General features: G+C 28.0%; 3 protein-coding genes across 3 annotated transcripts; 2 read left to right on the top strand and 1 right to left on the bottom strand.

The window, feature by feature from the left end:
* Positions 1-126: 126 nt before the first annotated feature.
* On the bottom strand, positions 127-1,234 carry Manf (mesencephalic astrocyte-derived neurotrophic factor). The gene is made up of 5 exons (XM_035882521.2): positions 1,067-1,234; positions 840-942; positions 636-760; positions 419-560; positions 127-302 (listed from the first exon to the last, which is right to left on the bottom strand). The coding sequence occupies exons 2-5, from the start codon at positions 922-924 to the stop codon at positions 127-129; spliced, it is 528 nt and encodes a 175-aa protein (XP_035738414.1). The 5' UTR covers positions 925-942; positions 1,067-1,234.
* A 394-nt stretch (positions 1,235-1,628) lies between these two features.
* LOC118448793 (SAP domain-containing ribonucleoprotein) lies at positions 1,629-3,450 on the top strand. The gene is made up of 7 exons (XM_035882520.2): positions 1,629-1,958; positions 2,197-2,293; positions 2,364-2,425; positions 2,522-2,758; positions 2,880-3,008; positions 3,122-3,193; positions 3,271-3,450. Exons 1-7 carry the CDS (start codon positions 1,908-1,910, stop codon positions 3,367-3,369), a joined length of 747 nt encoding a protein of 248 aa, XP_035738413.1. The 5' UTR covers positions 1,629-1,907; the 3' UTR covers positions 3,370-3,450.
* A 12,728-nt stretch (positions 3,451-16,178) lies between these two features.
* On the top strand, positions 16,179-17,148 carry Ufc1 (Ubiquitin-fold modifier conjugating enzyme 1). The gene is made up of 4 exons (XM_035882522.2): positions 16,179-16,397; positions 16,511-16,642; positions 16,757-16,924; positions 17,021-17,148. Exons 1-4 carry the CDS (start codon positions 16,275-16,277, stop codon positions 17,105-17,107), a joined length of 510 nt encoding a protein of 169 aa, XP_035738415.1. The 5' UTR covers positions 16,179-16,274; the 3' UTR covers positions 17,108-17,148.
* Positions 17,149-17,185: the final 37 nt, after the last annotated feature.

Raw genomic sequence — 17,185 nt, forward strand, 5'->3', positions numbered from 1 at the left:
TTGTATCAAAGTACATAAATATTAAATATACACATATTTTAAATATTGCTATTAATTTTCCTGCCAAACAGAATAATGCATAATTGAGTTATATCTTAATTATTTATTTATATCTTAGAGCTCTCTTCAAAGCTCTGTTTTAGAATTGCTTGAATATTTAGGCTTAAGTTCTTCAATCCGTTTAATGAAGTCTGTCTTTTCTATACATCCTTCACACGATTCCTCCCAATCATTTAAAATTTTTTTCAAATCTCTTACTTTTAACTTTTTCAAATCCACTGTTCTAAGATCTATTTGTTTTTCTGTAACAATAACAGAATATTACACGATTGTTATTATTAATTAATATTATTTCTAATACACAATAATATTTCATGAAATATTTTATAATATACAATTAAAAAAAATATATATCTACCATATCGTAAATCACATATCTGTGGATCCTTTTTCTTTAATTTTTCACATATCTTATCTGCAGGCATAGACCAAGACACTGGTTTACTAAGTTCTCCCAAAATGCCTGTTGCAGATTCTTCTAAACCACCTAAGTAATAGCACTGAAATACAAGAAAAATTATTTTCATACTTGTACGCGTTTATATAAAGATTATTTGTATGATAGATGTACTTACAAATCTGTTTTCTTTTGACTTTGTAGTTTTACAAAATTCTTTGAACTCTGATTCTATTTTTTTGGGATCAGCTTTAATATCATTTGTTAAAGTTTCAACAAATTTATTTACAGTAGTTACACATACTATAAAAAAAGATATAAAAAATAAGTAACTAAAGATAATATATTATTTGTAAATATGCAATATATAAAAATAAGTTACCTTCGCATTCTCCTTCTTTTAAAGCTGTTATAAAAGATACCATACTAAAAATTACAGTGATAGTGAACCACATTTTAATATCCATTTTTATAAATGATATATTCTGAAAAAATTAATAAATCGTTTAGTTTGACATTAACAAAGACTTTTTACTTAAGTGATAAATTTGCGAAATCAAATGCCGCTCTAATAGGTTATGAAAAAACAATGATATACAAAATACATACGATAAGAATTAGTTTAATAGACGTATATTAAGTAGCAGAAACTTAATAATTTCTATTGGATTTATATTTTATAATTCGAACAATTATTATTTTAACACATTCTTTGAGTACACAGCGAACAAAACTTCACACTACTTTTATACACGTTAGATAGTGTCAAAAATCCGGAAATAGACCTGGCGTATTCTGATTGGTCCTTATTCAAAATTCGTTTACATGTATTAAACGAACAATAAAATAGGAATATAATATGAAAATATACATATATATATATATATAAATATTTTACAATTTTACTTATACTTATTAATTAAAGTCAACGAGAAGGTATTTTTGCAGCTTTTGAAAATCACAAGTTGCAAAAATACGTATATTCTTTAAACAACCAATCGTTAAATATTTTCTGACTAATTCGAATTTGATTGGTTCTTCATATATCGCATAATCGACTAAGGTCTTAACCACAAAATAAAATGTGAGAATTTTGAAAATTTCATAAATTAAATCTTAATAATAAATATCGGCTAGAATAAATATTTTTATATTATATATACACATATATATATATATTACCAACTTAAAAATTTACTATTTTATGTATTAATTTTTAATAGTACTCTATTCACATTTTTGGTTAAGTTTTCGATCGATCGATTATGGTATTTCATTGCAAACAGTTACGTCTTTCATTGTAAACTATTATAAACAGTCCTAACATTTTTACATTATTCTATTCATTCTTGAATTTAGTGAATGTGCTTTATGAGATGATAACGAATTTGTAATTTGCTTGACATTTCTTTTAAATTTAAAAAAAAAAAAAAAAAAAAAGAAAGACACCATGGCTGATTCATCTTACGAAAAAGGATTGACTGAACTTTCGAAAATGAAGGTACGCTGATTGAATTAGATTTAATACTTTATCGCATTCTAACCTATTTTTTTATTAGAAGGAACATTAATTTTTATATTAAAATTTATTTTGTTTTTCACGTCATTACGAATAAGAAGTGCAATATAATATTATTTTTGAGGAGTAAAATTTTATATCATTATAAGTATTATCAATAAAATGCATTAATTATTAATTTATAATATGAATCAATAAATAAATGTTCTTATTTTGCAAGGTTGCGAATTTGAAAGTAGAATTAAAACAAAGAGGTCTTCCTACAACAGGAAACAAAAACGAACTGGTTGAAAGGCTTCAATTAGCGATACATGGTGGTATGTAATATTATATACAACTTCTTAGATGCAGGTATATATGTAAGCTTGTTTATATTCTATATTCTAGATTCTGCATTATCTTTGGATGAAACAGCAGAGGAAATATTAGATGAAGATGCAGTTCTCGGTGTAAATAATAAATATATCGCAATATTATATTCTTATAATATTTAAATGCTCTTTAAATGATATATGAAAATTTCATTGTATTATGTAATTTTGTAGGATGAAGAAATAGAAGAATTATCAAGTAAACCAGATTCACAGGAGATCAATGAGAAAAGAAAGTTGTCAGTAGAAAGTAATGTGAGTAATACAAAAAAAATAGTTTTAAATCGTAAACCTGTGATTGAAGATGTTAAGATGGATGAAGTAGAGAAACATGACAATGACACAAAATCTTCAGAAAATGCATCTCCTGAGAAAAAAATTATAAAATTATCAGAGCTTGGTACCAAGGAGGTAAGAATCTATAATATAAAATTAAATATATTAATACAAATTTAAATACATTATAATGACATAACAATTGGTTTACTATTTTTTTTATGTATGTATATATATATACATATATATATAATAGAGATTAGAAATGAGAGCAAAAAAGTTTGGATTACCATTATCAGAAGCAGCAAAGAAGGAAGCTCGATCAGCAAGATTTAGTATTAATAATCAAAATAACAAATCAGCTGCATCTGTGAAAACTCCCATAGTAAGTTTTACTTTAAAATAAAATTTTCCATTGCTATTTTATAATATTATTAATTTTTTTAATAACATTATATAAATAATATTTTATAAATGTATATATATATATGTATACAGCACACAACTTACGAGGTCTTAAAGAAACGTGCAGAAAGATTTGGAATGTCAGTTTCTAGTGTAATGGATAAGGTAATAATTAAGAATATTTTTAATAATCTTGCTTTCCTTTAATATTGATTACCTAAAAAAATAATCTTTTTTTTTAGGCTGAATTGGAAGCACGAATAGAGAAGAGAAAAGCTAGATTCGGAGAAGTGAAACCAATCGAGAAAGTATTTCCTAATAAAGTTAAAATTGTTAAATGATATTCGTTATTGTATACTAAGAAAGTAATTTAGATTACAACATATCTTGTTTTTTTCAATAAAATAATAATATACTATAAAGATGGCGTATACCTATTAAACAACGTGTTAAAGCAACTGCGTTTCAAAGGTAACAGTATTATAATGTGGATAAATGAATTTCACATGCAATGATATTCCTCGTAACTTATTTATAAAAGTTCTTATAAAGCGTATCGAAGTTTTCATTCTTTAGCAATTAAAGAATAATGTATTGTTTTAATATGTAAAGATATTGCTATGTAAATAAAAAGCGCACATTTTTAAAGTTGAATACTTTGCTATTAAGACTGTTTACCTAATCGAGACCTAATTTTTCTTCAATTTTGGTAATCAAGAGCTCATTCAAGAGATAAAGACGAAAAATCATTGTTTTCAATTATCAAAACAAGCTTTCACTTGCATGATGATTATTTTTGAAAATGATTTATTTTTTTAGATATTAACAATAATATTTATAAACAAAGAAAATAATACTTTTCCAAAATCTGCAAAGATAATCTCGTATAAAAAAATCCTTATCCTTCGAGTGAGCGTTTTATCACCAAAATCAAACAAAAAAATATGACTATGAAAATTCATGGAGTAAATCATTGTAAATGCATAGGAAAAGAACCCTCTTAATTTCTTGAAACCTCAGGCATGACCTTCTATTTAAACAAAAAATATTTACATACACACAAAAAAAATATATATTACACATAATTCTATTACATATATTTAATATATAACAGAATTATATAAGTTCAAAACAAATATAATAATTAATAAAATAATCTATATATTTATTGAGGCAAAAGAAATGGACAATATGGAAAGATAAAAAAGAATTATTATAGAACGTAGTAAATTTTGATTGAATTTAAATGCAGCCATTAGCTCGACAGTACTTGCATTATATTATCATATATCGCAAGTAATATCGATTTCCAGGTCTCACCACATGGAGGTTGCTGCATACGGAGACCCACGGGCTAAAGACTCTACTGTTAATATTAATTACTTTTGGAATCAATTATATAAAATCATGATTATAACATTCAATAATAATTATGATAATTTGGAAAAAGAAACAAAATCAATCGCGAAACGAATCAAAAATTTTTTTCTAATCAATCGTGATTAGACGAAAATTTATGAATTCGTTTGATATCGACCTACGTACCCGGTTAAGAATAGAGCCCTTCATATGGAATTCTATTCTCATTAAACTAACGTGGTTAACATTATAAATTTATAATATTATAAATTTATAATATTAAAAAATATATAATATAAAAATATCGTCTTAGACGCATATAATATATATAACGCAATAGAAATAATTTAATCTTTTGTAAGATTAATAATTGGCCAATTTTTTCTTTTTTTTTTTTGTTATATATATTGTCCTATCATCAAATATATGATTCTATTGTATAATATATAATTTAAATATTTATTCTAAATATACAATTTCTTCATGTGATGTAAACAGCATAGCTATCTGTGAACATAAAACATCAAAAACATTTTATAATTAAACAAAAAGCAATCGAAATAATATGCGGATTTCATATAACAAATCAACAGTCACCTGTGAACATAAAACATCAAAAACATTTTATAATTAAACAAGAAACAATCGAAATAATGTGCGAATTTCATATAATAAATCAGCATTCTGCTATTCACAGTCACCTGTAAATATAAAACATTAAAAAGATTTTATAATTAAACAAGCAATCAAAATCAATATGTATATTTTATATAATGAATAAACAACCTGTGAACATAAGAAAATTATAATTTTATTATTTTCTGAAAATAAAACATATATTAAAATAAGAATTATTTTATACATACACACACATGCATATAGGCATATCTCATAAACGAAAAAAACAACCAACGAAGACTGAAATCGAATCTTGCCAATGTAGATGATATTTCCTGAAACAGAAATCAACTATGTTTAGATAGATTAAAATTTTTTTGAATATTTCAAATGAATAAAAAAAATAATTGCAAACAATTCATCCTCCATTGTTTTTTATTTTGTATAATTCCAATTCTTCATTCAAATCCTCCATAATTAATTAGATCTCCACATTTTTATCTTGCTTCGATTTTTTGTTAATTAAAGGCATCTGACAATCCTGAAACAAAAAAATTAATTTTAATAAATAAATATGATTCATAATTTTTATCTATTTTTTTTTCATGTCACATACTATAATAGTATGGCAAATCTTGAAATATTATTTGCAACATTCTTGTTAATACTCACTGATATATAAAGAGATATTTTGCAATATTTAACCTTGGAACGTGAAAATGACGTCTCTCTGTAACAGAAAACTATATAAAAGGGCATGTGTGATAAGAAAAAATTATATCTACAATCCATGGGTAAAAATTTTTATAATTTTGATAATTATGATAATTTAATAAATAAAACATTTTATATACATATATTTATCCATAGATTATAATGCTGAAATAAAAAAAAAAAGAAAGTATTAAAATGGCAATAAAATTTGCACCGAATATATAGAATTCTCGATGCATTAGAAAACAGGCTTTACATTTAAATAAAAATATGAAATTATACGTGGATTTTATGTATAAATGTATAAAAAATATATAGAAATATATATATACAAAGAAAGAATTGCATAATCAATTGTCGATTGATTAATACAATTATAGATACATATTATAAATTATTCAAGACACGTTATAAAAAAAAGAATTGTGAATATTTCACAATATTTAAGAATTATGCCGCGTTTAAAAAAAAACAAAAATATACTGCACCTTGTTTCGTATTACAAAATGCATATGCAATTTTGTATATTGCCGTAATCATATCCATAACGAGATCAGATCTATATTTAATCGATAAATTACATATGTCTTATGTTATTACGTTTATACTAACGCGAAATATGCAGTTACATCAAGTGTCTCATGTACATATTATATTGTTTATATGTAAGAGACTTTTTTATCGATTAAATTATAAAAAATATAATAATACAATTTCACAATTTTAGAACCATGTATTTCGTATACGTATATGAAATAATAATGAAATTTGAAATCTGATAGAAAAAAATAAGATTAAATATAAAAATATTACACATATTAGAGGCAAAATAGTGTTAATATATTCTTGCATATTATTCTTATGAATTTATTTTGTCACCACTGCTTGCTTTAACATATCCTGACTTCCCTAATTACATCAAGTCTTATAGATTTTTAATCAAAATAATTAGAATCTATAAAATAAAATAATGGTGATGGTTACGATGTATGAGTCGTTTTACAACTCGTGATTTATAAATTTATAGAATTATTACTTAGTAATAATCATATAAAAAATTTTTAATTATTCTGAAATAAAAATCTACATGCTTGAGTATCCAGGTGCATTCCTGAATGCAGGCCTGTCCCTATTCTAAATTATTTTCGTCCCCACTCCTGAGTGGGACAGCCTTTTCATTCGTTTTATTTATATATCAAGACTTATGCATTTTTATTCCCAAAAATAATTATATTTATTCAATATACAAATAAACATCTCTTAAAAAATCATTGTCATGTCATTCATTATCTCTTCTTCATATTTCTTATGAATCATCTATATATATATGTATATATACAATAAAAATATAGTTTTTTTTTATATATTTATAAACTCTTTCATTTGATAATTATATTTAAATAATATGGAATAAAAATGTATACCCTTGACAAATTTTATGCACTCCTGAGTGCAAGGCTGTTCTTTCTGTATCATATCGCTCGCTTAGCAAGATTTATACATTTCTAATCAGAATGATTTAATTTTCTTTTCATTCATTTGCACTCTATTTAAATATAAATATATTATTGTATTAGGAAGAGTATGAAATATTCTTGATTTATTATTAGATAAATTTCGTTTCTATTAAATAATATTATAAAATCAGAAAATTTAAATATTTATTTATTATATACTTTAATTTATTATATTTAATTCATTATATACAAGTGCATTTTCCTTGATGTATTTTTGATTTTTCTGAACGAGAAATGTATATCCTTACTATAATATGTTCATCTGCATTTTTGAATGCAGGCATGTACTTACTGTGAATTTATCATATGCACTCCTGAGTGCGGTCATGTACTTACTGTGAATTTATCATATGCACTCCTGAGTGCGGTCATGTACTTACTGTGAACCTATCATATGCACTCCTGAGTGCAGGCAAGCCATATCAATCGTTTCATTTATGTATCAAGACTTATGCATTTTTATTCCAAAAAAATAATCATATTTCTTTCATATACGTATAAATATTTGTTAATAATCTTTATATCAATATATCTTCTTAGCATTTCTTATGAAATTTATATATATATAAATAATAAAAATTTTCTCTGTCTCCTCTCTCACTCTCTCTCTTTCTTTCTCTTTCTCTCTCTCTCTCTCTGTCTTTCTCTCTCATATGTATTTATTAAGTCTCTCACTTTATATTCATTTGTTCATAATTTTGAAATAAAAATGTATAGCCTTGATATATTTTAAAATGCACTCCTGAGTGCTGGCTGCCATTTATGTCATTTCATTCATCTAGCAAAGACTTATATATTTCTTATCAGAATCAGATTCAAAATTTCTTTCCTACATTTGCACTATTCGAATATAAGTTTAATTATTATATATGAAATAAAAGGAAATGTTCTCTATTTATTAATAAATAACTTCAATTTCTTAAGATATTGAAATATATGAATATTGATTCATTAAATATTTTTATTAGTGCAATCATTCATTCATTCATTCATTTATTTGTTTTTGATCATTCTAAATGAGAAATATATATCTTTGCTATAATATATTCATCCGCATTCCTGAATGCAGGTACCTCCTTTCTCGATGTAGACATCAAGTCTTGTAGATTTTTAATCAGAATAATCAGAATAATTAGAATAATCAGAATAATCAGAATAATCAGATTAATCAGGATCAGATTATGAAAAGATAATGGGGATGATGATGATGATGATGATGATAATAATTACCACATGAGTCATTTTACAACTCGTGGTAAAAGTAGGAAGTTGTAAAAATGGTTTTACAATCCTGTGTACACATTATTTACCGCATAAGGGCCTTTGAGCGACCCGCGGTAGTGCTGTGTTGACATGTAGGTATGAAATATGTATATATCTCGTATATATACATACACATTATGCAATTATGAATATGAAAGAAAAAAAAAAATATATGATTATTCTGAATTAAAAATCAACATGCTTGAGTATTCAGGTGCACTCCTGTGCACTCCAGTGCAATGTTGCTGCAGGCCACGGGCGTCCACACAATATTTAACGAGCGTGATTCTATTTTTGTAACTAAAAATTTACTTCAAAAGAGACTCTACTTTAAAATTTTTAAAATGCAAGGACTCGACTTTAATTTAAAAAGAGAAGTGTAATGACTCGACTTTAATTTAAAAAGATAAGTGCAATGACTCGACTTGAATTTAAAAAGATAAGTGCAATAACTCGACTTGAATTTAAAATGCAAAGGGAGGGACTCGACTTTAATTTAAAATGTAAAGGGAGGGCTTGACTTTAATTTAAAATATAAAGGGAGGGCTTGACTTTAAAAAAAAAAAAAAATATTCAAAGGACTCGACTATGCTTTAAATTGAAAAATTGACTCTACTTTTAAAAAATTCAATGACTCGACTTTACTTTAAGAAAAAGAAATTTGCAAAGATTCTATTAATTATTAACTAATTGCAAAAGCTTGACTCTAATTGCAAAGACCCTGATATTTCACGAACGCGAATACAGAACGCCGTAGCAAGGAGATGGAATGGTCCATCATCTCCGTCCAGGAACAAACTACTACGAGCAAAAGTGTCAACGTGGTAAAAAGGTGAAGGGGATTTTGATAAGACCATAAGCCATTAACGAAGGGTTCGACATGCCGATCACCTTTGAAAAATGACTTGTAGTCGATAGTTGCCCTCTTGAGCCACAATTTGTGGGGGCCTCTTCAGCACACAGCCTCTTCTTGCTTCGTGCCCTAACCACTGCATTAGAGCATTCCCTACGTGCGACGCAAAATAAGTTTACGCATCAAAAAACGCCCTACCGTTTGAAACAACGCACCCACAAAAATTGACATGCCGCAGTGGATTATATTATAAGAATGAAATCGTCCCTAATCTAAACCGACCTAATCCCGACCTGATCATCTCACCTTACGCAACAAGGCTCAAACCACTCGTGTTAACGCACGCATTGAACGAGACGCAATAGTCGCAAGCTAAAGGAAGTTGGGAAGTAAACAACACATTGGCTGTTTGTTTTTGTTCTTTTTATTACTTAACCTAACGAGCGGTAAGTACTTGCGACGTAAAGTATCAATTTCTTCTAAATAATATAACCACTGAGGTATGGCAAAATTCGCGAATGAATCACCCCAAACGGCACTGACGAATCTCAACACGTATTCTCAATTGCGTTTTCTACTCTACCTGGGTGCGTCTCGATTTTCTAATGATCTTTATTTATTTATTCATTTATTTTTTTTATTAAAAAGAAAAAAATAGAAAAAAAATAAAAGATTCATATATGAATATTTGAATTAACCCGTAAAGCTATCCTAGCCTGTGGACAATCAATGGACTCAAAGAATCCACCAACCGTGCACAATTACACAGGCACATTTAATCGAATGCTCCAGCAGACATGATATTCATTCTAATCGTTGAACCTATTACAAACTAAGATTAACTGCTTGCACTTAACAGATGAAAAAAGTTTTAGTAAAAAGTCAAAACCACGAGAATTGTAATGTTTCCATTTTAAGTATGTAAATAGATTCTAATTTGAGCAAAAGCTCACACAAACGGAGGAGGAGGAGGAGAAGGATGATGATGATGATGATATCATAATAGTTACCACTTCGTGGTAAAAGTAGAGTTGCAAAAAATCTTATACAACTCTATTACATTGCACACCGCATAAGGGCCTTTGAGCGACCCGCGGTAAAGCTGTGTTGACATGTAGGTATGAAATATGCATATATCTCGTATATATACATACACATTATGCAGTTATGAAATTTCAGGATCAAAAAAAAAATATGTAGATTCGTAAATATTTCAAGAATCGCGAAGTGCAAGCGTTAATTTATAACTAAGTATCGAACGAGTTCAAAATCCTTTGCTAAGTTCAAAAGATATGAAATCTAATGTTCTCATTGAGTGCAAAGTTTTTCGAACTGTTTTATACTGATGTATCGTGCAATGCAAAGTGTCAGCAAAAAAGAAGAAAAAAAAAAAGAAAAAAAGGGTATAAAAGATAATTCTGAATAATTGTAAAATTTGCTGAAACTTCACAAATCCCCGGAGATGGGACTTCCCATTTCTGAATGAGAATCGGATCCAGCGTCTTCCGGTCCCTACCTACTTATTTAAAATAAATTTTGACATTCACTCAGAAAAGGTATGCTACCTGCCTGCCTATCACCTATATTTAAAAAGTGCAAAGCATTCACACCAACACATACACTCCACGGTTCTCTCACATTCCACCAGGGTGCAAAAGCCTACACTAGAGAGCATGCCCCGGGGCACCTCCGACACCCCAGTTCAACCGCGTATTGTTCTAATGTATTAGGAGTACGTACCAATTGCTGTAATCGACTGCCACGGCTAATGATTATTGCATATATAACTAAAGCAAAAATACTAGTACATACTAGTATATACATGGATACTAGTAATAAATACGAGTATTTAAAATTTTCCACAGAAAAAAATGTGGTAACTATGTAAGACGATATTAATACAATAAGATATTTATTTATTATTAATTAAAAAGTTATCGCGAAACGATGTACAATGCACCACCTAAAACGCACATACAAGTGCAAGGTACACCGTGCAATCACCAGCACAATGACAGCCGCCAAAAGGAAAGAAATTAAAACTAAACCCACGCAGACTGTTTCTCACCCATACGAGTAACACCTGGGCAAACGCATAGATGAGAACGCAGAAAGCATGGGGGGAGAAACGGGTATTAGTATAATTAGAGCTGAAAATCCTGAACTAAAAAATGATTAACTTATAAACTAGGACTAAACGGGCTGTGACTCTACGAGTCTCATTGCTTACCTTATTAGCAAGGACTCAAACAAAAGGAGGAAGAGGGGGAGGGAATTGATGATGATAATAATTATAATAGTTACCACGTTGTGGTAAAATTAGAGTTGCAAAAAACCTTATACAACTCTATTACATTGCACACCGCATAAGGGCCTTTGAGCGACCCGCGGTAGAGCTGTGTTGACATGTAGGTATGAAATATGCATATATCTCGTATATATACATACACATTATGCGGTTATGAAATTGGATAATGAGAGAATATTTATTAAAAAATTTAATTTATTGAAATATTTAATTTATTAAAATATTTAATTTATTAAAATATTTAATTTATTAAAATATTTAATTTATATTAAAAAACAACCTCGGACGATTCCTTTCATTAAATGGCTGTTCTAATGAAAGAACGGGATTATGATCCACCACTTGACTGAGAGAATCTATCCGTCGCGGAAGGGGTTTGTCTTCTTGCTCATTTTTTGGTATATCGATATATAGAAATATCGAAGTAAATCGCGATTAAATAGACTAAGTACGAAGCAATGCATGTAACGTAGATCACGTTATATGCTTTATTTGGACGAAATCGGGTAAATGAATGCCCGATTTCATTACTAATATCGCGAGCAAAGACGAAGAGAGAAAAAAAGTGCTAATTAACAGCACTTTTAATTAAACGACTTTGAAACAAGAAGACCCTAGCCTGACATCTATATAATAATAATAAAAAATTCACAAGAAAAGAGCTAACTACACATTTAGGGAACCACTCGTGAATAAAATCAAAGATCTTAATCACGGTCACTTTTGCTCGTTTTGGACGGAAGACATCTACGAATACAACCAGTAACCCGTGCCGATATGGACCTTTCATCCTCGGCATGATGGGCACCAGAGGAACTTAAAATTTTGCACTTACTACTTAAGAAGTTCTGCGATGGCTCCAAAACACTCGTCCCCCTCGATGTAGGTCGAATGATGTCGTGAAGTTGGTTGAAATTATTGTTGAAACGTTGAAACGTTGAATCGTTGAAATGTTGAATCGTTGAAACGTTGAATCGTTGATACGTTGACTCGTTGAAACGTTGAATCGTTGAAACGTTGACTCGTTGAAACATTGACTCGTTGAAACGTTGAATCGTTGATTAATCTGTAATTAAAAAGAGCCACAAAAGAAGTTTAATTATATGCTCCATATCAATGAAATACGTTCAATGAATGAAAATGATAGAAAAATATGATTTAAACGATGAACGAGAAGTAATGATTAGAATAAAGAAATATACTAACATGTGATTGTATCCAGACGAAGCTTTACATTCGTCGATAAAGATGATGAGGATGAAATTTTATATTCACACTTTCGACCAGTACAATATTTATCGCAACGCAATCCTCTTCCACCGAATTGGCCGAAAGTGTGTTAATAATTCTAACAACACGGCGAACAAATAGTTTTAACAAGAATATGACATAAATTCTTGTTTTCCGATTTACTAACGCGACCGAAAAATTCTAATCGGCGAACAACACTGACTCTAATTCGCGATTTTATTTTATTTTATTTTTAAAGCAATCTATTCGATTGCAAAAAAATCAAATCATTTCGCACAAGCACTGACTCTATGATCGCATTGCGCGCGATCAACAACTTTGAAGACCTGTTAAAGAAAAATTGTTAAAGCAAGCTGTGCCGTTTACTTCTACAATTTATATCGTATTAAATATTATATATTAAGTATAAAATATTAAATATCATATATCATATTGATGAAATTACATGACCTAAAATTATGAACTTGTATCTTTTGTATGTAATAATAATAATAAGAAAAAAGATGTCATTCAAAAGATGTAACTACAAAACTTTGTAAGCTGTATTAAAATAAATGAATATATAAAAACAAACGATCAAAATCGCGTTGTATCTATCATTTAAAAATGGATATGATCGCGATAGAGATACGTTCACAGAAATATACTAATTGCATGGATACCTATAAATCAGAATAGATATAGCATTAAAATAAAACTAGACAAGAAGCAGTAATATTAAAATTATAATATTTTATAATGTTAATTAAACGATTAAACGTATCTTGAAATTTTATTCTATTTTAATGTAACTTTTATTATATTTTAATTAAATTTTTATTGTTCTTGGTGCTTCTTAATATTCTTTAAATTCAATGTAAAATATGTTGACAAAATTTTTAATGAATTAAAATATTATCAAAAATATTTTCTAATGCACCGAACGTCAGCCATTGGCCCGGCAGTGCGTACGTTGTATAATATAAAATATATAAACGTTCGCAATACCGATTTCCGGATCTCACCACATGGAGGTTGCTGCGTATGGAGATCCATTTATAAATGTATAAAAATTCATTTATACAAATCCAAGAATATTATTAATATAGAATAAAATTAACTAAATTTATGAATAAGTATGTACAATGTATACAACGTGTATAAATGTAACCTGTGTATTCAACGCATAAATGCTGCGTATATTGAACTCTAATATGATATAAAATAAGATTAATAATCCATCAATGATTAAATCAAACTTATGAAACATTTTATATAATATAAATGAGAAGTTAGACGAACTGGAATTGACGAAGCGAGAGCAGGTCTAAACACGTCTGGAAGGCTGCTTATCTGAACGAGAACTGCGTGACACATTAGTAAGAACGAACAGGAAGGTCGAGTCAAGGTCCCCGGTCGTCCTTTGATAGTTTACATCTGCTTTTGCTGGTATATATTTCCTAAATTCTCTATATATACAAACACATACATCGTGATTGATTTTTGTTTTTATAATTGCCAAAGACTGAAAATTTGTAGATATTATTAAAGAGGGAACTTTGAAGCTATTATCCATATCTTATTACTATCTTTCTCTTTCTCTTTCTTTCTAATAAAAACAACGCTATATTTATTTGTAAATAAATAGACTTACGTATGCGTGCAGGACGATAGAATTGCATTTTAAACATTATTTCTAGCGTACTACGTAGTTTTCTTAGTTTGTATGTTATTCAGAAAGTTATTAGATCGATAAAATATTAAATCGATATTAATAAAGTAGAAAATTAATTGTATGTGAATATATATACGTCTAGGAGTTATCGATATCTGTATCTGCCGTAAGAAAAATATGTATATGTATGTATATATATAAGTATATATATATATATATATATATATATATATATATATATATATATATATATATGAAAATTGTATATACGGCGAAATACAATCGAATACGATTAATTAAGGAAGAATTATTAATTAGAGCATCATTAAGGGACGAGAAAAGTATCGATATCTCAAAAATAAAGCTGGCAAATCCGAGAAATAAATATGACGTGATAGTTTCAAAGGGGAAGCCAAAACGCCGATATTATTTTTGCGGATATTTTTTAAACAAGACGATGCCACGACTTGCGAATGAACATATGTGTAAATCGTATTTTGAGAAATCGATTTGATATATAAAGTAAAAATATACTTTAAAAAAGAACATACTAATGACCTGTAATTAACGGGACGACGAAGGTCTGCTGTGACTTATACGACGAAATAATTCTAAATGGCGGAATCACCAATGGCAAGAAGACTACACGGACCCACACGCATGCGCAGTATGCCACCTATCCAATGGCTTCCTTACCCCGCGAAATATGTAATTTTTCGATCTATTATACGAAAATATGAAAATATTAAAAATATGATATAGGAATCTAAAAACTACTGAAACGGATATTATTTTAGATCAAACTAACAAAATCAATTATTAAAATTTGATAGTTATAGAAATATAACTAAAAAATACGAAAAAAAGTTTAAATAATTTATAATCGATAATTTGATAATTATTTAAATAATTTGAAACGTAAGCAGATTATAACTAACTAATATTTAAACAATAGCACATTCATTAAATATAACAAAACTTTAATTAAATATTTAAAGAGAGTTAAACATAGCCTTTAAAACGCGTTGTAATAATTTTCTTTCAGCGTGCATCGATCGTTTAATGTCAATAAGAATGGAAGGAATATGCGAGTTACGATATTTAAATGTACTTCGTTTGTACTGCATTACAAGAAAATTAAAGATTATGAACTTTCCATATTTGCTATAATTAATTCAATATAAATTTTGGAATATGTTAGAAGTTACGAATATTTCGAAATTACGTTTCCTGGAACATAGATTTATTCGTGATGAACTCAGATTAAAGGAACGATGATTTAAAAATTTATAGAAGTTGAAACGAGATTTATGCTAGAAAGAAATAGCTTGAAATGCGATGAGAAAGAAAATTTTAACCTACATTATTCGGACACTATATAATTTGAAAAATTCCTATTTTCAATATCAAGATAAGTGATAAATTCTTTCGTTTGTTCAGACAGATGTTACATATATATACACGACACGTATAATTTAGTCGATAATGAAGGCTTTAAAATACATTTGTTGGCACTACTGACCTATATAATTTCTTAGAAAAAATCTGATTTCAATGCCAATATTGATATTAAAAAAGCACATTTGCTTGGTTAATAGCGCGAAAATTCGTTTAGGCACCTTCTAGATGGCGCTCCATAGTCAACGTGAAATGTTACAGTGTCAATAATTATTTGAGTCTAATACTGATTTATTTTATTGTAAATTACAATGGAGGATGAAGTGACAAATAAAACATTAACTGGTATTCCTTCGTTGCAAACAAAAGCTGGTCCTAGGGATAAAAATTTGTGGATACAACGATTAAAAGAAGAATATCAAGCATTGATTACGGTAATATGTATTCTACTTTCTAAAAATGATAGTTTCCATATGTTAGTTATCTTAAATATTATTTTGGAACATTCATAATGTTATTAATACAAAATCTCTCTTTTTCCTTACAGTATGTCAAGAATAATAAAGAATCAAACAATGATTGGTTTAGGTTAGAATCAAATAAAGAAGGTACAAGATGGTTTGGAAAATGTTGGTACATGCAAAATTATTTAAAATATGAATTTGAAATTGAATTTGATGTTAGTATTTCATTTTTCCTTAATTTATATTAAATATTATTACAATGTGGTTATAAAATTTAAGTGCATAGTAATGTTTAATTAATAGACAATGTTTAATCATGGAATTGTTAGATACCTGTAACGTATCCAGCAACAGCACCTGAGATTGCATTACCAGAGTTGGATGGTAAGACAGCAAAAATGTATAGAGGTGGAAAAATTTGTTTAACTGATCACTTTAAACCTTTGTGGGCACGTAATGTACCCAAATTTGGTATTGCTCATGCTATGGCTCTTGGTGTATGTATTTTAAGCATTAATTTATAGTTTAATATCATTATATATTATTATATCAGATAAGTTGTCTTTTAATTGATTATATTTTCTAAATTGTAGCTTGGACCATGGCTTGCGGTAGAAATACCTGAACTTATACAAAAAGGAGTAGTAGTGCATAAGGAAAAAAATGAAGAAAAAAAATAACACATACTTTATATAGATTAAATATCTAGAAAGAAAAAAATACTTTTATTTTAAATAATAATTGTTAAAATATCACAT

The sequence above is a fragment of the Vespa mandarinia genome, chromosome 12 (genome assembly GCF_050613455.1).
Source record: "Vespa mandarinia isolate Hongniang chromosome 12, ASM5061345v1, whole genome shotgun sequence".
Classification (NCBI taxonomy): domain Eukaryota; kingdom Metazoa; phylum Arthropoda; class Insecta; order Hymenoptera; family Vespidae; genus Vespa; species Vespa mandarinia.